The sequence below is a fragment of the Pygocentrus nattereri genome, chromosome 14 (genome assembly GCF_015220715.1).
Source record: "Pygocentrus nattereri isolate fPygNat1 chromosome 14, fPygNat1.pri, whole genome shotgun sequence".
NCBI lineage: Eukaryota > Metazoa > Chordata > Actinopteri > Characiformes > Serrasalmidae > Pygocentrus > Pygocentrus nattereri.
Window position 1 is genome coordinate 32,236,556 of NC_051224.1, and position 24,539 is coordinate 32,261,094.

General features: G+C 38.6%; 1 protein-coding gene across 2 annotated transcripts; it reads right to left on the bottom strand.

Moving 5' to 3' along the window:
• Positions 1–684: 684 nt before the first annotated feature.
• ube2ka (ubiquitin-conjugating enzyme E2Ka (UBC1 homolog, yeast)) lies at positions 685–18,829 on the bottom strand. 2 transcript variants are annotated; one of them, XM_017709739.2, is made up of 7 exons: positions 18,486–18,829; positions 13,932–14,025; positions 10,954–11,012; positions 6,416–6,498; positions 5,183–5,282; positions 4,072–4,200; positions 685–1,521 (listed from the first exon to the last, which is right to left on the bottom strand). In XM_017709739.2, exons 1-7 carry the CDS (start codon positions 18,546–18,548, stop codon positions 1,447–1,449), a joined length of 603 nt encoding a protein of 200 aa, XP_017565228.1. In that variant the 5' UTR covers positions 18,549–18,829; the 3' UTR covers positions 685–1,446. The 2 variants fall into 2 exon arrangements, with proteins under 2 accessions (XP_017565228.1, XP_037400863.1); XM_037544966.1 differs by lacking the exon at positions 18,486–18,829 and adding an exon at positions 14,138–14,172.
• Positions 18,830–24,539: the final 5,710 nt, after the last annotated feature.

The window sequence follows — 24,539 nt, forward strand, 5'->3', positions numbered from 1 at the left end:
CAAGACCTTTGTTTGCTCCTAGGTCCAGTTCCAGCATTCATGTTTGCAACAGTGGACAGAGATTAGCGTGGGCACTCGCTAGGGTGCAATGCAACGCATGTTGCGGCACAGTTCTTGTGTAACCATCATTAAACATTTCTGTGACTTGTGCCACAGTAGTGCTTCTGTTGGTTTGAACCAGATCGATGAGTCTTGGGTGGCCACCACCCAGACACAGGATCTTTGTTTGTCATTCCTGTTGGTAGGTACTCATTACCACTGACTGGGAGAAGCCTACAAGTCCACAAGTTTCAGAGATGCTCAGATCCCGTCATATGGCCATAAAGCTTTGGCCCATGGCACGAAAGTCACTCAGGTCTTCATGGTTTTTCCCACATCCAACACATTGACTATGACAACTGACTGTTTGCTAATATACTCAGACCTTGTTACAAAATATTCAACCCCATTTCCCTCTATTTCCCAACACTGACTTAAATTTCCTTCACAAGCACTTTTATTCATCTTCAAAAGATTAGACAGAGTACTACTACAGTACCTGCAATTACTTCAGCAATCCAATACACCCTGATCAGAAAGAAAACACTTCACATACTGGACGATGAACTTGCTCCATTAGCCACAAAACTGTTCTGCTTTATTGTTTACTTAAAACAATAATAAATAAGAGCATTGCCACATTGCTTTAATTTATACAGACTTTAATAGCTTTATTTACAGATGAAATCTTTTCGTTTTCTTCTGACGTTTCTGCAAGCGCTGTTTTGTTCAGTGGGGTGATTTTCTTTCTTTTTCATTCTTCTTTTCTCACTTTTTTTTTTTTTTAAACTATATTCCAGTCTTGATTGGTTGAGATAACACTACCTGTGAAGAGTGATGAGAACTGGTGTAATTTTCTTTTGCTTGTCTGACTTACTGTCACTGTAAAAATGGAATTCCACATAAAAGGGGCTCAAGTGATTGTGCGAAAATGTGGGTGGCGTTGGGGACGGTCCAGCCTGGTGGTAAGAGTTAGATCAGAATCACATTACCAGTCTGAGGAGGAGGAGGCTGAAGGTGATAGAGAGAATGATGTGATCAGACAAGGAAGGAGAGATGAGAGAATGTAGAGGAAAGAAAGTAAGAAAGAAAGGCACGCTGAACCCAAAAGAAGAGGGCGAAAGAAACCGAAAGACAGTAAGAATGAGAAAATGGATAGATGGATAGACCGATTGAAATGGGGGGAAAGGGTAAGCAGAGAAAGACCGAGAAGGGGAGAGAAAGAAAGAAATGGAAAGAGAGAGAAAGAGAGAGTGAGAGACAGTGTGGCTTGTGGTATTCGGGTGCAATTTGTTCATGAATCCAGGTCTGATGTGGGCAGAGTCACGTGGGGCGGGGGGTGGGGGGTAAAATTTGGTAAATTGGGGGTCAGTGGTGGTGGTGGTGCTTCTGCTCCCCACGCTGGGTTCAGTTGCTAAGCAACAGCTCTGTCGCTGTCTCCACATCCCAGGATTTCGACGACAACGCCACTATTACTGCGTTCTGTAAGAGACGGAAAGCAAAAAAAAGCTTAATGTCACACCGACACAGCAAACAAGTCATTTTCCTACTGGATGCCACGGATCCCAATCTGTGATTTTACCATCGTTTCAACTGCCAAATGTACTGTGCCATATCTCAGTACCCGTGCTTAATTCAGTTCATATTAATTTACATTTATTTCATTTTCTCACACTTACAGGTTTCAAACCCTTATAATAAATGTAACACGAGACAAGGAGAGCATGAGAAATGATCATTTCATTTAAAGAAGGAAAAAAGGGTTGTGTAACACCTATAACACCCATGTGAAAAAGTAGCTGGGTTCGGATTAATAACAGTGCTGCCTGGTGGAAAAACATCTGAAGTGACCACACAGTTATGTGACTGAATTATTTATGATGAGAATAACTTGAGAAGCATCAATATTGATCACATACAAATGCATTACAGACATTAATGCTGATCTCTATACAAGCAGAGGGCTGGCAGAGATAGCTATTATTGATCAAAGCAGCACTCTGATCTCTCTCCTACTAATTATGTTAACCCAATCAGCTCTAATAACTCCAAACAGTTGAGTAAAAGTTTGTTTGAAGCAACTTCAGGTACAGAAGCATATTTAGTTTCTAAATAAGTGCAGCTTGCAAGATTTCTTTAGGCTTGTGCAGCAAGAAAGCAAGTTTAAGTTGTCTGGACAAATTTGAGTATCCCTGGTCATGTCGTTGATTTTCTTTGTGAAGGAAAGTAAACACACCCTCTACAAAGAACTTAAATATGACATCTTTTTGCAAAGTTTTCATTTATGTAAAGAGTTTTTTTTTGGAAAAGAAATTCACCATAATTATTAAATGACAAATTGTGGCCTGTGCAAAAGTTATATTTTATTATTTTCCCAATATGTAAAATTCAGTACATAACCAGTGTTACTGTTTAAAAAAGTGTAGAGGATGGGTCAGTTAGAAAATCAACAAAACATGTAAAGTGACCAGGGATGCCTAAACGACTGTAAAATATATTAAACAATAAAACCAAAACATTTTGGCTTTAGGTTGCACTAAACTGTACTTTCCTGAGTTGATTTATTGTTTATTTAAGCATGGGCTCGTGGACTGAATTCCGTCAACAATGCTAGAATGTGATTCCAGTATGCCGCAGTAAAAACTGTTTTAATACAATGAAAGTAAAGAAGAATACAGTACAAACTAAATTCCAAAAGTTAGGACAGTATGTAAAATGCTAATAAAAACAGAAAGCAGCGTTCAAATAAGTTTTACTTTATAAATGTCCTTTAAACATATGCTCATTCTAAATATGATGCCTGCAACACATTCTAAAATAGTTGGGACAGAAGCATGTTTACCACTGTGTTACACCACCTTTCCTTATAGCAGCACTTTTATGAAGTTTATTACGTTCTATTTGGGGACTGAAGACATGAATTGACCCAGTTCTAAAAAAATTATTTTTGCCTTTCATCATTTATACAAGTCTTCAGGTGTGCAACTGTAGGTGTGGGTCCTTCATTGTTGGGGTTTGCACATATTTTCAATGGTAGACAGTTCTGGACTGACTAGCAGGCCAGTCTAGCACCCACACTCTTTGATAATGCATCCATGCAGTTTCAAAACGCGTAAAATGTGGCTTGGTGTGGTCCTGTTGAAATAAGCAAGGGTGTCCCTGAAAAAGATGGCATCTGAAAGGCAGAATCTGTTGCACAAAATGTGTTCAGTGTTAACAGTGCCTTCCAAAATAGTTACTCACTAATACACCTCCATACCATGACAGACCGTAGCTTTTGAACTTTATGCTGGTAACAATCCAGACCTTTTCTTCTTTTTTCTTTTTTGCCCCCACAAGTTTTATCATTTCCATAAACAATCTGACCACAAAATAAATAAATAAATAAACTTTCCATTTTGCATCATTTTATTTCAGATGAACTCGAGCCCAGAGAAGTCAGCAGTTTTTCTGGTTGCTCTTGACACAACTTTCCCTGTTCATAGTACAGTTTTAACTCCCTTGTGTGGATGCAGAGAAAGATTATTGTGGTTTTAGACAACGGTTTATCAAGGTATTTATGAAAACATATGGTGATATCCATCACAGAAGCATGCCAGTTTTTGATGTAATGACATCTGAGGGATCAAATTTCACAGGTATTCAGTTGTGATTTTTGGCATTGCCCTCTGATAATATGCACTGTAGAAGGTGAAATACCAAAATAACCTTGCAATCACCAAGGAATGTTAATTGGATATTGAAATTGTTCCTCTTGCACACTTGACAATATTCTTCCTCTTAAACTGCACCTATCCCAACTTTTTGGAATGAGTTGCAGGCATCAGTTTGAGAAAAAGTGTTTACAAAAAATAATCAATATAGAGAAAGTTAATAGAGAAAGTTGTTAACCACTTCTGTTAAACACATGTGCCACAGTTGCATTTATTAGGTTCTCCAAGTCAGGAATCCTGTCCAACTTGAATGTGGGACAAACGGCAGATGTTTCTCATGTTCTTAGCACAGTTCATCTACATTGTGTGTAATACTTACTTTGTCAAAGCCCATAGCACAGAGTTTGTCTATTTTGCGTGTGTAGTCCGGACTAGAGACAGGAGCACCTGCGTAAACATGTGACCAGAGTCGGGCCGTCTGCTTGAACATCTCTGGGTTCTGCTTATACTGAGGGGGAAACACACATGTAAACATCGCAAGATGATATTAAAAAAGTAAAGATATATTAGAGATTACGTCAAAAACACATTAGCTAAATCACAAATCTCCAGTATTTGCTCATAATGATGTATATATGAACTCCCTTTCACATGCATGCACATGGCATAAATACTGTATCATGAAAACCTGGTCTAAATTATCTTAAATCTAGCAACAACAAAAAAAAAAAAAAAATCTAGCATTTCTAATTATTAAGATTACAAAGATAATTTAACAGGTATGTAAGTATGTAGTAAAGCTGTCTTATTCCATTGGCAAACAATTTCACTCATTTAATTCTTTGAAACCAGCAATTTAACATAGAATGCAAATAATTTGCATTCTATGTTGAAATAAACAACAATTCTGCCAACGGAACAAGACAATTTTGTTATTTTAAGTAATATTTAAGTATAACTAAAACAATTTAATTCACCGGCTTGCATGACCAACCATTCTATTATTGAGGACATTAGATTTTGTGGAGCATTGCTTAGCCTACATACTGTAATCATTTTAGTAGGTTTTTAAATAAAAAAAAAAAAAAGGATAAACAATATAACTAAAAAAAATTCTTTCGGAAGCCAGTTTTCAGTTAGGTGTGTATTAAATTTCAGTTTCGGCCTGGAGATTTCATTTCAGTTCAGGAGGTAAAAGCTCATTTTGTCACAATATGAACATCACAGACTTCGCGTTTTATCTACCAACATAGATATGAAATCTAAATATCATAATAACATGGAAAACATATTAAAAAGTGCTCGTCTCTATATTGCACAGAGGTCACCGACCCTTTTCCTGGAGATTCCCTTTCCTGCAGGGTTTAGGTCTTACCTGTACTGAACCCCCAGATGTTAGTTTTGTTGGTCATAAACTGCATATAAATATGTTGCCTATAATAAATCTGCTGTCTATCACTAGAAACCAAGAAATAGTATACAGGCCGTACCTGATTGGCCACTACTGCATCTTGTGGATCGTCTGGTTCTGCAGCTGCCAATAAAGCCTGTAGAGACAGCAGCACCGTCCGGAGTGTCATGGCTGCTGCCCTGCACATACAAAGAGGGGGATACTTTCATTTTCAAGGTATACTTTGCACCTAAATGATAATATTGCTAGGAATGAAAGAAAGAGCTAGAAGATATCAGTCGAGTATGGCGACAAATCACATTGGGTGTAAACATTCATTTTCAACTTCATAGGCATTGTTAGGTGGGATGTATAATCCTGGGTTAGAATGCTAGACATTAGGTACGAGGAAGAATTCCTTAGGAAAGTGCTGCCTAAAGTGACTGAGTACAGGGACGTCTCGAGGGCGTCTGAGCTGGCGAGGACTAACGATGACTGAGAACTACTCACAAGCAAGCAGCACAAATCACCCAACTGGTCTATCAGGAGAACTTACATTTATTTACAAAACATGTAAACAACAAAACGAACACAGAACGCACACGATTGTTGCAGCGTCTTTGATCTTAAAACTTTTCCACCTATAAAAGAAGAGGCCTACTTAAGCTACGTTCACATTACAAGCCTCATTGCTCTCTGCCAGGATGGTTCACACTCGTTTACGTGAGTAATTCAAATCGGTCATTAATGTGAACAAACTGGAGTCCCGAAATGACCTGCATGCCCACATCCTACTCAGTAACGTCACGTGCATCATCAGCAAACAGACTAAGAGCAAAACAAGCCTTCTCATAATTACCTCTGATCAGCTCTCAGCTTCATTATTAGAGCGAGATTAAGGTGAAAAAGGTGAGATGTGTTGCTCAGACCACCACATGATCCCTGTCCTAAAGCAACAAAAATTACCACCTACAAAAGTTCTATGGCTGCATTATATGGATAAAATTGTATTACTGTGATTATATATAAACATAATATGCATTATACATTAATATGTCACATGAGTGAACCAATGATGTCTGGTTAAAGACTGCCTGCACTATTCTGACCAAAACAGTTTATTTTTGTTAGATTATGAGAATATCTCGACTCATCCAAACACCTAAACATTCAAACACATTAAAACGTGGATGAACGACTCACTTCCATAGTGCAGCCTTCGAAATTTGCTTTTTGAACAATTCTGATGTAAATATTGCCAAAAAGCAATATTGCAATAATGATTGACAAATTATACATTGCACACCCTCCTTCATGCACTGAAATGTCTCACCACTGGTCCTTTAGAATGTCCAGACATATGGCACCAGTTACTGAGCTGATGTTGGGATGCCAGATCTTCGTGATAAATCGTACCTGGGACAAAACAGAGGGGGGGGTAACATCAGCTTAAAATCACTGTTTAGTTGTGGCATAGATGGCATATTTACTACCTGCTACTTACTATTTACTACATATTTACTACTTTGGAACATAAGGAAAAAAAAAACAAAAACAAAACACAAAATTGAAACTACATATTTATATTATGTGCTGAGTAATGTTTACCAAAGGGGTGTAACAATACACAAAATTAAAAATTCGAATCATGTTTTTAAAAATTGTATTTAATTAATTAATATTGCAACATTTATATTTATTTTATTTTATTTATTTAGGCATGTAGCAGTGGTCAAGACAACTCGCTGAAGTGCAAACCAAGCATCAGAACGGGGAAGAAAGGGGATTTAAGTGACTTTGAACATGGCGTGGTTGTTGGTGCCAGACGGGCTGGTCTGAGTATTTCAGAAACTGCTGATCTACTGGGATTTTCACGCACAACCATCTCTAGGGTTTACAGAGAATGGTCCGAAAAAGAGAAAATATCCAGTGAGCGGTCAGTTGTGTGGACGAAAATGCCTTGTTGATGTGAGAGATCAGAGGAGAATGGGCAGACTGGTTTCAGATGATAGAAAGGCAACAGTAACTCAAATAACCAACCAAAATGTTTCCAACACCTTGTTGGAAGTCTGCCATGAAGAATTAATGCAGTTCTGAAGGCAAAAGGGGGCAAAAAAAGTATTTAGTCAGCCGCTGATTGTGCAAGTTCTCCTACTTAGAAAGATGAGAGAGGTCTGTAATTTTCATCATAGGTTCACTTCAACTATGAAAGACAAAATGAAAAAAAAAAAAATCCAGGAAATCTCATTGTAGGATTTGTAAAGTATTTATTTGCAAATTATGGTGGAAAATAATTATTTGGTCACCCACAAACAAGCAAGATTTCTGGCTCTCACAGACCTGTAACAACTTCTTTAAGAAGCTCTTCTGTCTTCCACTCGTTACCTGTATTAATGGCACCTCTTTGACCTCGTTATCTGTATAAAAGACACCTGTCCACAGCCTCAAACAGTCTCCAAACTCAACCATGGCCAAGACCAAAGAGCTGTCGTAGGACACCAGGAAGAAAATTGTAGACCTGCACCAGGCTGGGAAGAGTGTATCTACAATAGGCAAGCAGGTTGGTGTGAATAAATCAACTGTGGGAGCAATTGTAAGAAAATGGAAGACATACAAGACCGCTGATAATCTCCCTCGATCTGGGGCCCCACTCAAGAGCTCATCCCGCGGGGTCAAATGATCATGAGAACGGTGAGCAAAAATCCCAGAACAACACGGAGGGACCTAATGAATGACCTGCAGAGAGCTAGGACCAAAGTAACAAAGGCTACCATCAGTAACACACTACGCCGACAGGGACTCAAATCCTGCAGTGCCAGGCGTGTCCCCCTGCTTAAGCCAGTACATGTCCAGGCCCGTCTGAAGTTTGCCAGAGAGCATATGGATGATATCATGTGGTCAGATGAAACCAAAATAGAACTTTTTGGTAAAAACTCAACTCGTGTTTGGAGGAGGAAGAATGCTGAGTTGCATCCCAAGAACACCATACCTCCTGTGAAGCATGGGGGTGGAAACATCAGGCTTTGGGGCTGTTTTTCTGCAAAGGGGACAGGACAACTGATCCGTGTTAAGGGAAGAATGAACGGGGCCATGTATCGTGACATTTTAAGCCAAAACCTCCTTCCATCAGTGAGAGCACTGAAGACGGAACATGGCTGGGTCTTCCAGCATGACAATGATCCCAAACACACCGCTCGGGCAACGAAGGAGTGGCTCCGTAAAAAGCATTTGAAGGTCCTGGAGTGGCCTAGCCAGTCTCCAGACCTCAACCCCATAGAAAATTTGCGGAGGGAGTTGAAAGTTCACGTTGCCCAGCGACAGCCCCAAAACATCACTGCTCTAGAGGAGATCTGCAGGAGGAATGGGCCAAAATACCAGCTACAGTGTGCAAACCTGGTGAAGACTTACAGGAAACGTTTAACCTCTGTAACATAACCTTTGTTGGCAATGACAAAGTATTGAGTTGAACTTTTGTCATTGACCAAATACTTATTTTCCACCATAATTTACAAATAAATTCTTTAAAAATCCTACAATGAGATTTCCTGGATTGTTTTTCTCATATTGTCTCTCATAGTTGAAGTGTACCTATGATGAAAATTACAGACCTCTCTCATCTTTCTAAGTAGGAGAACTTGCACAATCAGTGGCTGACTAAATACTTTTTTGCCCTACTGTGTGTGTGTGTGTGTGTGTGTGTGTGTGTGTGTGTGTGAGATATATATATATATATATATATATATATATATATATATATATATATATATATATATATATATATATATATATATATATATATATACACAGTGGTGTGAAAAAGTGTTTGCCCCCTTCCTCATTTCCTGTTTTTTTGCATGTTTGTCACACTTAAGTGTTTCGGAACATCAAACCAATTTAAACAATAGTCAAGGACAACACAAGTAAACACAAAATGCAATTTGTAAATGAAGGTGTTTATTATTAAAGGAGAAAAAAAATCCAAACCATCATGGCCCTGTGTGAAAAAGTGATTGCCCCCCTCGTTAAAACATACTATAACTGTGGTTTTTAACACGTGAGTTCAATTTCTCTAGCAACACCCAGGCCTGATTATTGCCACACCTGTTCTCAATCAAGACATCACTTAAATAGGAGCTGCCTGACACAGTAAAGTCCACCAAAAGATCCTTAAAAGCTACACATCATGCCGAGATCCAAAGAAATTCAGGAACAATTGAGAAAGAAAGTAATTGAGATCTATCAGTCTGGAAAGGGTTATAAAGCCATTTCCAAAGCTTTGGGAATCCAGCGAACCACAGTGAGAGCCATTATCCACAAATGGCGAAGACATGGAACAGTGGTGAACCTTCCCAGGAGTGGCCGGCCGCCCAAAATTTCCCCAAGAGTGCAGCGACGACTCATCCAAGAGGTCACAAAAGACCCCACAACAACGTCCAAAGAACTGCAGGCCTCAGTTGCCTCAGTTAAGGTCAGCGTTCATGCCTCCACCATCAGAAAAAGACTGGGCAAAAATGGCCTGCATGGTAGAGTTCCAAGAAGAAAACCACTGCTGAGCAAAAAGAACATTAAAGCTCGTCTCAATTTTTCCAAAACACATCTTGATGATCCCCAACACTTTTGGGAAAACATTCTGTGGACCTACCTTTTACGTATTATCTGGCGTAAAAGGAACACTGCATTTCAGAAAAAGAACATTATACCAACAGTAAAATATGGTGGTGGTAGTGTGATGGTCTGGGGCTGTTTTGCTGCGTCAGGACCTGGAAGACTTGCTGTGATAAATGGAACTATGAATTCTGCTGTCTACCAAAAGATCCTGAAGGAGAATGTCCGACCATCTGTTCGTGAACTCAAGCTGAAACGAACTTGGGTTCTGCAGCAGGACAATGATCCTAAACACACCAGCAAGTCCACCACTGAATGGCTGAAGAAAATCAAAATGAAGACTTTGGAGTGGCCTAGCCAAAGTCCTGACCTGAATCCTATTGAGATGTTGTGGTATGACCTTAAAAAGGCCGTTCATGCTCGAAAACCCTCTAATGTAACTGAATTAGAACAATTCTGCAAAGATGAGTGGGCCAAAATTCCTCCAGAACGCTGTAAAAGACTCATTGCAAGTTATCGCAAACGCTTGGTTGCAGTTGTTGCTGCTAAGGGTGGCCCAACCAGTTATTAGGTTTAGGGGGCAATCACTTTTTCACACAGGGCCATGATGGTTTGGATTTTTTTTCTCCTTTAATAATAAACACCTTCATTTACAAATTGCATTTTGTGTTTACTTGTGTTGTCCTTGACTATTGTTTAAATTGGTCTGATGTTCCGAAACACTTAAGTGTAACAAACATACAAACATGCAAAAAAACAGGAAATGAGGAAGGGGGCAAACACTTTTTCACACCACTGTGTATATATATATATATATATATATATATATATATATATATATATATATATATATATATATATATATATATATATATATATATATATATATATATATATATATATATATACACACATATGGGATAGGACACTCCTAGATGCTTAGTTTTGTTCAATGAAAGTGGTGAAATATATTAAATAACTCTTGGTAGGGAACAAGGGATCCATCAGTGATATAATTTTAAAGTTTGATACACTTTCAAAACAGATTTTTCGATACAAAAACGTTACACCCTTTTACAGTTTATAGTTCAATAATCATAGTTTATAGTATAGTTAAAAAATAAAACAATTATTTTATTCGTCTGAAACTCGTTTCTCCATCTCAAAATCCGTTCATCACCCTCCACCTCTCACCCACACAGAAACTGGTCTCAAATCCAGCAGAACCAGATTAGGCACATGAGCCAAGCTCATGCTCACACATACCTTTGGCGGATTGAACGGATATGTTTCTGGAATTTTAATTTCTAGCTGGTATCTACCACCTGAGAAACAAAAAGACAGGCATTAACACAAGAGACATTTCAGACAAAACATAGAAAAAGTAGAGAAAACCAAACACCTGGGATGGTATTACACTTCTGAACAGTTTCAGTTCTCAGAATGCTGCTATACATATTCTACACAATTCAAAGCTCAAACATTCTTGACAGGTCATCTTTCAAGAGCAAAATCCGACAAGTAGATCAATTAGCTGCTCTACAAATATGTGTAGATGCAATATTAATATTAGTTATTTATACATACAAGTCCTGTAACAGTCAAAGATAATTATCACCAGATGTCCAAAAGTATGAAGATACCATTTCAATTTGGTGAACTCCACTTTAAGATGCACCCATTGCTCCAATAGTATGAGAAGCTCTAGAGCAGTCGCACATGAGGCCCAGGAGTCGTGTCACTGGTAACAAAAAAAATCTTCTCTTTTTCATTTAAATTTCTTTTTATTTAATCTGTTATTTTGAAACGAAAATCACACTGATGACATCACGACTTCCTTTTACCCATTTTCTGAGGAGCTACGAAAAAAGCACAGTCCTGTGTGTCTTTTCAGTTACCAGAAATTCTCTCATTTAGCTCATGATTTTATATGAAGCTTTAAGTTGAAGTCACTGGTGTGGCCTACTTTATTCTGAGGTAATTCCATGACTGCCAACACGTGGTGTGATGCTCTGTAGCAGCTGTTTTATAAAATGCATTTTTCTGGTGTTACCCTTCTTAAATCGTCGCTATCCAATAAAAACCGTGTATCTCCATTTTTGGTCAATTTTATTTTTCTGTGTCATTTCAACATATTGGCTTCATGATTTGTGAAAATGTCATGATGATTGGACAAATAGAAATGCTTCAAAATCACTTGGAGTGAAGCCTCTTTACATTAACTTACATTTAAATGTATGTTTTTGCCCTCTCCGGTAAAGTTACACTTTTGGAGATACTTGTTTTTATCTAGACAGTGATGATATGTAACACCAATGAGGATTGGTAACACCAGTGACGCCTATGAATAGATAAAAGCATGGACGCTTCTGTAGAATGACTCTGCTACAGGAGTGGACAAATATCATATTAATACCCCTGACCAGATGAGCAGGTGTCTACAAACTTGTGGATATACAGGGTTGGTTTCGTAGGCAGTGATTAAGCCAAGTTCTACATTATACTTTCAATAGAGAACTTTCATTCAGAATTCTACAACCCCAATTTCAATGAAGTTGGGACGTTGTGTAAAATATAAATAAAAACAGAATATGATGATTTGCAAATCATTTCAACCCATATTCAATTGAATACACTACAAAGACAAGATGTTTAATGTTCAAATGGATAAACTTTGTTTTTTGCAAATATTCACTCATTCTGAATTTGATGCCTGCAACACGTTCCAAAGAAGTTGGGACAGGGGCAACAACAGACTGGGAAAGTTGAGGAATGCTCAAAAAACACCTGTCTGGAACATTCCACAGCTGAACAGGTTAATTGGAAACAGGTGAGTGTCATGATTGGGTATAAAGGGAGCATCCCTGAAAGGCTCAGTCGTTCACAAGCAAGGATGGAGCGAGGTTCACCACTTTGTGAACAATAGTCCAACAGTTTAAGAACAACGTTTCTCAATGTGCAATTGCAAGGAATTTAGGGATGTCATCATCTACAGTCCATAATATCATCAAAAGATTCAGAGAATCTGGAGAAATCTCTGCAAGTAAGCGGCAAGGCAGAAAACCAACACTGAATGCCCGTGACCTTCGATCCCTCAGGCGGCACTGCATCACAAACCGACATCATTCTGTAACGGATATTACCACATGGGCTCAGGAACACTTCAGAAAACCACTGTCACTGTCCTGTGGTCTGACGAGTCCACATTTCAAATTGTTTTTGGAAATCATGGACGTTGTGTCCTCCGGGCCAAAGAGGAAAAGGACTGTCTGGATTGTTATCAGCACAAAGTTCAAAAGCCAGCATCTCTGATGGTATGGGGGTGTGTTAGTGCCCATGGCAGGGGTAACTTGCACATCTGTTAAGGCACCATTAATGCTGAAAGGTTCATGCAGGTTTTGGAGCAAGTGTTACAACATGTGCACGTGTTACAACAGTGTGGCTTCGTAGTAAAAGAGTGCGGGTACTAGACTGGCCTGCCTGCAGTCCAGACCTGTCTCCCATTGAAAATGTGTGGTGCATTATGAGGTGCAAAATACGACAACGGAGACCCTGGACTGTTGAGCAACTGAAGTTGTACATCAAGCAAGAATGGGAAAGAATTCCACCTTCAAAGCTTCAACAATTAGTGTCCTCAGTTCCCAAATGCTTATTGAGTGTTGTTAAAAGGAAAGGTGATGTAACACAGTGGTAAACATGCCCCTGTCCCAACTTCTTTGGAAGGTGTTGCAGGCATCAAATTCAAAATAAATGAATATTTGCAAAAAACAATAAAGGTTATCCATTTGAACATTAAATATCTTGTCTTTGTAATGTATTCAGTTGAATAGAGGTTGAAAAGGATTTGCAAATCATCGTATTCTGTTTTTATTTATGCTTTACACAACGTCCCAACTTCATTGGAATTGGGGTTGTAGGTAGACCAGCACTAGGCTTAACCCTTAACAGGGAAATTTGCCCTTGCTTTGGTCTTGTCTGGCAAACTGGTCCATTTTTTGGTTTTCCACAATCAATCAATATTGCATGGGAAAAAGTAAAGCTTACATCTACATTGAAACATTAACTACAAAGCCACAAAACTGTGACTTACAGCTTTAGTGCTAAAGCTCCAAATTGGCTTTATTTATGCATAAACTAATCTCAAATAGATGGAAGATGAGAAATCTAAAGTTAACCATGAAATCGTCTTACATGTCCGTCAGGTAGGATGCAGTCCCACAAAAGTTCAGGAATGATGTTCTCACCTTCATAAGGTGTGTCGGGCGGTCCTGCTATTTCCCCCTTTAGTTCTGTGAAGTTCTCATCCACCAGGTCCACTTTAATCTGATTTTTACTCGTCTGTAAACAACAAGGATTGCAATATTAAGAACTAATTGACTTTAATGAAATAAAAGAGTGTATAAATAAATAAACAAATGAAAGAATTATGTCAGCGTTTTTCAGCTCTAACCTCCATCTGCTGCATCTGAAGCATCTGGTCGATAACTACGGACAATAAATTTGATGAGTTTCCTGTTCTCACTGTCCAGAATTAGTTACACATACATAATAATGCTTTATAAACCTGTCTTCAGGTATCACCTTAGAATGTAATTATGCTAATACTAAATAAAAGGGCGGATTTATGATCATAAATTTTTAAGCTCTATTTTAATACTTTATAAGAATTATTAAGGTTCTGCAGGAACACTAACAGCTACAAGTGATAAATTCTGTGATGCTATGTCAGGTTACTCCACCTCAGGCAGGCTAATAGACAACGTCTGGGTCCAACTAGTCAAAAAAAATTTAAGTGAGGTTTCAAGACCCAAAACCATATTCCAGGAAATGTTGCATTTGACTTCACTACTGACAGCTCACCTAAGGTCAGTTTACTGGACAAGGACTAAGCGTAGTTGTGGACTACAAAGCATTCTCAAAGGAGATTCTCTATTGACAAGTAAACTCAAGCACTAAGATGTAAACTAAATCATTGAGTGATTTGATATGAAATGCATTGCCTGATGCCTCAGATATTATTTTATGATAGTTCTAAAATAACTTTTTTTGTTTAGATCTAAAACATTTTTTAAAACACATTCATGGTGAAGAGATACAGGCAGTGTGTTGTAAAGCAAAAAAAAACAAACAAACAAAAAAAAAAAAAACACCCACTGTTTTCTCATCTACCACTATTTTGCAACAGTCAACGTCACATATCACTGCTGTCGGACCAAAACCTTGTTTTCCAGTTTTTGAGATCATTTGAACATATTTACTGTCCTTTATATTGTGTGTAAATTTCAAGATGTATGGACCAAAAGAAATGGCCTAGAAATCCTTGGAAAAAGTCTGGTTCCACTGACTTACATTAAAAGTAAAGCATAACTTTACAGGAGAAGGAAAAACATCACTTTGGAGCGATATAAAACTCAGAAGACGCAAAGTAGGTTTACAGGTCTTTCTGGATAGTCGAGAAAATGCCTATACTGGTATTGGGAGACATCACAACCCCTGGTTCCTAGCAGTACCATTGTAGGGAAGTCGGAGTAAGTGAGTTTCTCTACAATGCATCACAGAGTTTTCTGAAAGACATTGGTTATAGTTCAACAGTCAAACTATGCTAAAATTGAGAAAAATCGAGTTTACACGCAATTTACTTTGGTTATTTAATGTAAGAGCTTTAATCAGCACAAAGAGCACATATAGACGACCTTGTGGGGAAAATTAGATTAACTTTAACCACAATTCGTCACAGTAAAGCAGGCTAGTTGTTTGGAGGAAACAGTCTCGCTTGAGTGTCTAAAAGTGTCACTTAGAGCAAAACATGCTGGTACAACACTGCTTGTTCTGAGTGCCACTGTACAACACTGAGGTGTTGGGTTGTGAAAGGTATAAAACAGGGTCTCCTAATGATGCCATGACCACTTCAGTGTTTCTCTGCTATAGTACCCCTAATTTTACACTCATGAAAGGCAATGAGCTGATGAGTGGAGTCAGGTGTGTTGGACTAAGAAAACAAAATGAGTCAACTGCAATCTTAGCGGTTCACATGCTGCCTTAAAAAAGATTAACTTGTAGCCGAGAAAAGTTCCTCAGACTGTCAGAATGAAGGCTGCATTTCTTGGCTGCATTCTTTAGATACCTCTGGCTGGAACAACCTTTGATGATGTAGTGGTCTAGAAATGCAGCCCAGTTTGGTCACTACTGAATACTGAAGACCTGGGGAAAAATCCATTCCTCTGCCATGTATATTTAGTTTAGGCAAGTCCAACTGCATTTTTTGTACAATCATTTTTGTCACAGCATTTCTGTAGGTTCCAAAAGAGGGAACCAAAGTGAGAATTTATTCAAGAAACAAATATAGTGGATGCTTGTCAGTAATACTAGATGAGTAGGTTTAGCTTAGCTCAGGTCGAGGGTTAGAGTCCAAGCACAGGTCATCGCCCTGCTCCAACACATCTGGTTCAACCAGTTCACGCCCAGGTTTAGCATGTATGTGAGTAAAACAAATCACTCTAGGTCCATAGGTTTCCCTAGCACACCAAACGCAGAGATTGAAAAAATACTGTAAAAAAAATCACCAGAGACTGAAAATGGGCCTCAAGGTCCAAAGCCAGGGTTGGTCAAATATAAAATACTGTTAAAGTATTTGAACAATGATGGCTAACGACTGATACACTGTCCTAAATGTACTGAGTAACGTATTCCATTAAAATATATAAAAGGTAATGTATGCAGAATACATTTACAATACACTGTAAACTAGGTAATAAACATTGATGGGGTTTCATTGTTTTTTTTATTATTATTTATTTAGTGGGCAAGAATTATAAAAAAATGAAAAGGTAACTGTATTCTGGACCACTGGCTTTCAGTGCTGCTTGATTATGGCAAAAATCATAATCAAATTATTTTGGTCAATATAGAGATTGCAAATATTAAACAATTATGCACTGACTTTGGAACGGATCATGCACTTACTGAAGCTTTTCCTTGGACTTTAAATAAACAAAATTAAAAATTCATTTTAAAAATGTGCAATACCATGATTGCTACTTATCTCGATGATCTTGTTTTCAAATCGTTGGAAACAAAAACCGAAAAACTGAAAATAAAATGCGATTAATCGCCCAGCCTTACTGCCTTTACAGAACCGTAACCCGGACTGAATACAGGTATTTAATTTCTGTACTATTAATATACATCCCCAATACTTCTAGTTACAGCTAAGCATCTCAAACCTGTCCATCCCATGCCACACGGATTGCCAACCTGCCTCAAGCAACAGCCCAAGCGGACACCCTCTTGCGCCAGTATGTCAGCTGACTTTCTAAGAACTTGCAAAATGATAGACCAGCCAAAGAGTCCTACCAAACCCAGTTTGGACAGGAGGACAGCTGAGCTCTTCGTGTGGGCTTTAAAAAGTGCTTGCTAAGCTGAAACTTGTGCTTTATGACAGTCTACAGAGGCAGCAGCACTGACTAGTGTACACTAAAGCTAACGCATACGATTACACACGTATACGAATTAACATATTGAAGAAATTGAGAATGAAACCCTTAACGACTTTATTTATTACTAAAACACCCAAACACAAAGACTACACTCATTTTTAGTCATCAGAGGCCTGGTTTCTCACAGTTTGTGGCTAGCTGAGCTGAGCTAAGATAAGCTAAGCTAACCTGTCGCTAACTAGTAGAAGATTCACAGTACAGGTTCGTTAATTCCCCAAATGACTCCCTCTATCTATTGTCACCTACAGTATAACCACAAACAGCTCGTTTTAAAGTATTTCTATATCATTAGCTTAACTGTACAGTGCTTTTTAGCTGGCTAACTAGCTAGCTAACTGTATTGGTGTAACGTCAGCGGCCCCCGTTATCGAGCGGCTAGCTCAGCGGCTCACTTCACAAACTTCAAGTGCCTCAGATTTTGATCACTGTAAGTCACACATTTGGGTAGTAGATGCGTTAGTAAACCCCTCAAGGCACATTTCCATTGTTTTTACATGATCTACTATGCTAAAATGAAGGTACTTCACGCCACTCGAGCTGACGAGGCTCGGGTTGGCTTCTTACACGAATTTTCTGGTCCATCTTAAATAGTCACAGGCACCAGAATGTAACTACTGCACCATTTAAGGTGGAACGAAGAACCTGCTGAACAGGATGACCCAGAGACGTCCACAAGTGCAGGGAATCGTATAGTATAATGAAGGTTATCACTCATTATAGTGGATTATTTAATGTATGGAAATAAATGATCCGCTGTTGACAACGTGGTGGCGAAAACTGTCTAACTACTTCTCTCTGACTCTGACCATGGCTAAGTGGACAGGAACATTGAGAAGCTTGACCGTCTGATATTCAGCATTAGAATATAATGGTTAATTCACCTCGCATTTGGTTCACCGAGGCTGATGTTGGTTTTCTACTCTCCAGCTTGTTGTTCTGATTTCCCCGGTCCAATATTTAATGCTGCACTATTTAATGTGGAACGGGACAGTTCGAACCAGAAGCTGGCGATCAGGAAGCTGACTTCTGCTTCGTTACTTTTCATGACATTAACACATCCACTTAAAGCAAGAGCTAATAATATGCAGCATTACAGGGCACAATACAGTGCCGTGTTGTAATTATAAACCGGTTGTCAGCGTTTGCTGTCCAGCACAAGACGCAGTGAAGTGGGGAACTTGTTTGTTTTTATTGCAGGACAGTTGCTACGGTTAGCTACCTACAGCCATGTCAGTGTAATTTGCATTACATTCACAGTCGTGCATGACCAAACAAATGCATACTGGTGTATATAAGCGTTACCTCTTCGCTTTTGAGAACTTCTTTAAATTCCCGTTTTATCCTCTGCACCGCGATGTTGGCCATGCTGCTGCCGGGCCAGAGCGCTTCCTCCCCGCGGTGGGTGTCGGGCCTCGCTCAGCTGCACGGAGAAGCTAGCTATCGGTCCTTTTCTCTTTATTTCCTCTTCTCTCCTTATTTCCCCAGACACATATAGCCTCTATACTCTCTTTCCCCCTCTTTTTGTCTTTTTTAATTCCACAGTGATTACACCAATGCGCTTTTTTCCGGTAAAAGCTGTGCGATCAGTCCCGGTTACACAATACAGTAGCGACGCGGTGTGCGAGGAGTGGCGCTAGGGGGCGCAGTGGGAGTTTCCCCACTCACAAGCAGAAAAACATAGAGATCAACAGACCAGAGGAAACACCTCCGAAACGTTTCAAATTAAAACCCTTCTGTCATTTTCATTTTTCCTTCTGTAGTTTTTTCCTTCTCCTTTAAATGTTGGATATATGATGTTTTGTTCTGACAGCAGCGAAATGTAACTAGCATTTTTCATATTTCATATAGTGTTCTAATAATTTTCTCTGGCCATCGCGTGGTCCTACTGAGCATGCGCATACCATTAGTTTAGCGTAGTAACAACGTTTCGAACGTTTTATTGTGTTTTTAATGTTAATTCAGTACAGACTCGGCTTAATGTTATTACTTACTCCCTGATAAGGTGATTTAAGGTGATCGGAATATCCTAATTATTCTTTTAATGCTGGTAACGTTTTCTGATAAGGAGATTTATGTTAGGCTACCTATAGATTACAGTACTGGTAAGTTAGCATTTTCTAATAGGTTCATTTAGGCCATCAAAAATTTTATATATACATATATATATATATATATATATATATATATATATATATATATATATAGTCTTATTTAGAGAACTATCTAAAATATGCGGTACGGTGGGACATATGGTAGCATCAGTGTCCCTTTAAAATATGATGCTCTAAAACAAACAGAAATGTATTGTGTACCTCCGGTTATCCATCCATCCATCCATCCATCCATCCATCCATCCATTTTCTAAGCCGCTTCTCCGTCAGGGTCGCGGGGGGGTGCTGGAGCCTATCCCAGCAGTCTTCGGGCTATAGGCAGGATACACCCTGGACAGGTTGCCAGACCGCCGGTTATTTCGCAAAAAAAAAAAAAAAAAGATCTGATATGTTCTTTCTGTACTGTAATAATGTTATTATGCTAATTTACAAATAAAATAAATTCAAGTTCATTACTGAACAAGATCCTGCTTATTTAGGTTGGACAGCAATAATTGCTTTCCTATCAGCTGTATTTGCATAATACTTGCTGGGTATTGTAGTGAGAGAGCACTGATGCATGAAAAAGTGAAAAGGACATAAAATGAAAATGATGAGTCTGTGTTACAGCATACTGCATAACAATAAAAGTGACATATTGAGCGAGAGTCTTGTATGGTGAAGATTCTGTGCTAGATATTAAATGAAATATATCCATCCATTATCTAAGTCGCTTCTCCGTCAGGGTCGCGGGGGGGTGCTGGAGCCTATCCCAGCGGTCATCGGGTGGAAAATGAAATATATGTTAAATGTAATATACAAAGTTGTTTAGTACATATAAATAAGTCAATCTGAAAAACAAACCATTGTTTACATCGCTCTGATGTCATACTGGAAAACAATTAGTGAGGATTTGCCTTTTAAGAATGAAATGCTGAATTCATATCAGCCATGTATATCTTGAAAAGCAATCAGTACAGCTGCTTTGTAATTTACTTTCATTGTAATTCATGTTCAAAGAATTGCTTTTATAAAGTGCATTATTTTCACTTGAATTCTGCATTTAATTATTAAAAAGCAAACCCTGCTAGTTGTTATTTAGCAAACAATCGAAACGTTCTTACCTGAGAAACGGTATAAAGGTACAATACTTACCTGAGAAACGGTCTAAAGGTACAATACTTACCTGAGAAATGGTCTAAAGGTACAATACTTACCTGAGAAACGGTCTAAAGGTACAATACTTACCTGAGAAATGGTCTGAAGGTACATTATTTACCTGAGAAACGGTTGAAGTCACATTACTTACCTGAGAAACGGTCTGAAGGTACAATACTTAACTGAGAAACAGTCTGAAGGTACATTACTTACCTGAGAAACGTTCTGAAGGTACAATACGTACCTGAGAAACAGTCCAAAGGTACATTACTTACCTGAGAAACGTTCTAAAGGTACAATACTTACCTGAGAAACAGTCTGAAGGTACAATACTTACCTGAGAAACGTTCTAAAGGTACAATACTTAACTGAGAAACAGTCTGAAGGTACAATACTTACCTTGGTAGAATTTCCCCAAATTTTTTCTTATTCACTCAACTTTCATGAATTACTTGTTATACTGACTGACATTTTTTGTCAACACTAAAAGAAATATTTGGTTGAGCTAAGATGAGAATATAAGTTAAACTATTCTTCAGCAAAGCTCTTTGAGTTGTACTGACAATTTTTTTGTTTAACCAACAAAGAAAAACGAGTTGTACTAATTTATATTTCTGTGCTTAATGAACAAAGAAAATGTCGTTTATGCAACTTTTATTTATGCAACTGCATTAGTTTTTATTAGGTTCACATAGAGAAACATTTTACCTTTTAATTCACCTCAAAATTCAGATACTTTGGGTAAACATGTTCACTGAGAAAATAGTAATATTTTTTGATTGTGTTCTAAAGAAAGCTTCAATTCTGATAACTATTGTCTAAATACACTGCCTGGCCACAAAAGGTCACCACCTCCCTTTTATTAATACTGCATGGGTGGTTATGTTTCAGCTGGCAACAAGTTACTTAACCCCAACTGATGCAGTCAGTAGCTTCTCATTTGTTAAACATCCATGTGGAAAGACACATCCTGTGGTCGTGGAAAAGATGTTAATCTGTTTGAGCAGGGTACTGGCATTCATCAAGCACAGATAACATCTAAGGAGATTGCTGAAAATACTAAAATCGGGTTAAGAACTATCCAACACATTATTTAAAAGTGGAAGGACAGTGGGGAAGCATCATCTTCGAGGAAGGAATGGGGTTGGAAAAAAATCTTGAATGATCGTGATCGGCGATCACTTAAATGTTTGGTGAAATCCAATAGTAGAAAAACAACAGTAGAACTCAGGGATATGTTAAATACTGAAAGTAAGAGCATTTCCACACGCACAATGTGAAGGGAACTCAAGGGATTGGGACTAAACAGCTGTGTAGCCTTAAACCACTTATCAGTGAGGCTAACCGGCAAAATCGGCTTCAATTTGCTAGGGAGCATAAAGATTGGATTCTGGAGCAAAGGAAGAAGGTCATGTGGTCTGAGTCCAGATTTGCCCTGTTCCAGAGTGGTGGGCGCATCAGGGTAAGAAGATAGGCAGCTGAATTGATGCACCCATCAGGTCTAGTGCCTACTGTACATGCCTGTGTGGCAGTGCTATGATCTGGGGTGCAGTTGGTCAGGTCTAGGTTCAGCAACATTATGTGCCCAAAGAATGAGGTCAGCTGACTACCTGAATATACTGAACAACCAGGTTATTCCATCAATGGATTTTTTTCTTCCCTGATGGCATGGGCATATTCCAAGATGACAATGCTGGGATTCATCGGGCTCAAATTGTGAAAGAGTGGTTCAGGGAGCATGAGACATCATTTTCACACATGGATTGGCCACCACACCTGAACTCTACTGTTAGAGTCATAATGGAAATAAGTGAATTATAATTAAAATTTTGATGTCTAATGTTTGTTTTAATGTTTGATAGGATTGACTGTTGCTTATTTAGTAATGTTAATTGTTAAGTTTACTATTGCTTATTTATATTAACGTATGCATGACGTCACTCTGCTGAAGCAGTAAGCTGCGTGAGTAACGTAGAGGGTCATAGCGCAACAGTCTTTGACCAAACCATTCTAAACCATTCTCCTGTGTATATATATATAGAGAGAACCTATAGAGATGTAGAGAGTTTGCCATTTCATTCTTGTAACCTTAGCATTTTGGTTGAGTAAACAGCTGAAACTTTTAAAGAAGTCTCGCGTCATTGACTTAAGCTCAAGAAACTTGGCGAAACTGCATCTACATTAGTCAAAGACTGTGCTCACGGATGTCTCATGGTGCAACATGTTGCTTCTGGAGGAAAAACTAAATCTTTATCAATCCTGAAAGGAATGTAAACTAAACTACATTGAAGTAGACTGTTGTACAGCTCATTTAGTTATGGAATATTAAGACGAGGATCGACATGGAAAGTTCCTTTGATGTCTGAGAGCTAAGATGAACAGGCTAATATCTGCTGCTAATGGAAGTCAGCTTGAGTAGGAAATCAGCTTTATTTAAATGAATTTGTCTCTGCATGTGTCTTTTTTACAAGAGGATTTGTGAACATTTCGAAGACAGAGAAGCTTTGAAGTTCCGGTGAACTGTGATAGTTAATGTGCACTAGCATAAAAGTGGTAAAATGGCTGATGACTCAGCGAGTCAAAACATGGATTCTGCTAGCCAGAAGAGGGTGCCAAAGCCCACAGAAATTACCATAGAAGAGAAAATGAATAGGCTGTGCAATAGAAGACAAGGAAAATTGGCACTGCTCACTTGCAAGAGGCACGATATTCAGCAAATGAAAGAAGTTGAAGATAATGTAGAAATAGTTGGAGTTGAATTGTTCCATGGCTTTCTTCGCATATTTAGTGAATTTAAAGAAGCCAATGAAGAGATGGTTCAAAATTTATCAGAAGCAGAAAGGGAAGGTGAGCAGTCCAATTTGAAAGGTTTATTATTGATAACTGAAAACTGAAAAATCGGTCTTAGAAACATGTAAAGGGCATAGTGAAGATGATGTCAATGCAGACATGCTAAAGGACAGAGTTTGAGCAACTTTCAAACTGGGTGCTAGGAGTAGACATAGCTCTACAATACAATCTTCAATCAGCTCTGCATGCATTAAGGCAAGGCTGTGACTCCCTCCCGATGCACAAGCAGACACAAGTGGTTTTCTTTAACGGGTTTTACTGAAGTCCTCTCCATATCAAACCGTGAAAACTGGTTGGCTGCATGCTAGGAAAGGAAATCATCTTGGAGTCTTCTTAATTCCGTATGTACCAATAAACATTAATTTACCTTCTTCTAAAGATAGTTTATGGCTAATCTTTAACTTAATACGAGCATCTCTTTACTCAACCTGCACCTGACGGCGCCAGCTAGCATCCTAGCGGAAGTGACAAAATAAAAGACATTTCCTGTTAACTAAAATAGCGTCAAAATAAAAATACAGAAGATTACTCAAAAATACATTCTGACTTGGAAATCTCATGTAAACATGTAACTTTTACAGTAGCTACAGTAACAAAGGCAGAGCATGCAGCATTACTTGCACAAGCAGCTGCATTAAAGAAGAAACAAGAATTAGATGCTGGGGAATTAAAGTTAAAGGCTAAAGGTGAACATGGTGAGATGGAGGCAGATTGCAGCTTCTACTGCCAGATTGGAAGTATTTAGTGAACAAGAGGGTACTTCTGATGACATGAGTAATAATTATCAATCACACAAGAACATTAAGGTGGAGTGCAAAGCTGATTTTTCTGATTCTCCTTTGAAAGAGGAAAGAAAACCTGTATCACCTCTTCTGGGGCCAGGCAGATTGTGCTTTGAAACATCCAGTGATACTTCATAAGACGAAGGAAAATAGTGGTTCTGATGGGAATACCAACGACAGCGGTCATACAGTGTCGAATGCTCTTCTGTCACTGGATCAAGAAGCTTATGGATCTATTGGGGCTGGCGACAGTGAATGCATTTTGTCAGTAGTACCTGTAAAGGTTAAATCAAAGAAAAGTGACAAGACTGTAGAGACGTATGCATTTTTAGACCCAGGTAGCACCACTACTTTTTGCACAGAAGATCTGATGCACAGACTTAATGTCCAAGGCAAGAGCACAGACTTCTTACTGTGTACCATGGGAGAACAGTAGAAGACTCAAGGACATATCTTAACAGATTTGGAAGTGTGTG

Coding starts and splice junctions, on each gene's coding strand:
- ube2ka (XM_017709739.2), bottom strand. CDS start 18,548: ATGGCCAACATCGCGGTGCAGAGGATAAAACGGGAATTTAAAGAAGTT. Junction 11,013..13,931: donor GCCCGACACACCTTATGAAG/GTGAGAACATCA, acceptor TTTGTTTCTCAG/GTGGTAGATACCAGCTAGAA. Junction 1,522..4,071: donor GTGCTATGGGCTTTGACAAA/GTAAGTATTACA, acceptor CGTCTCTTACAG/AACGCAGTAATAGTGGCGTT.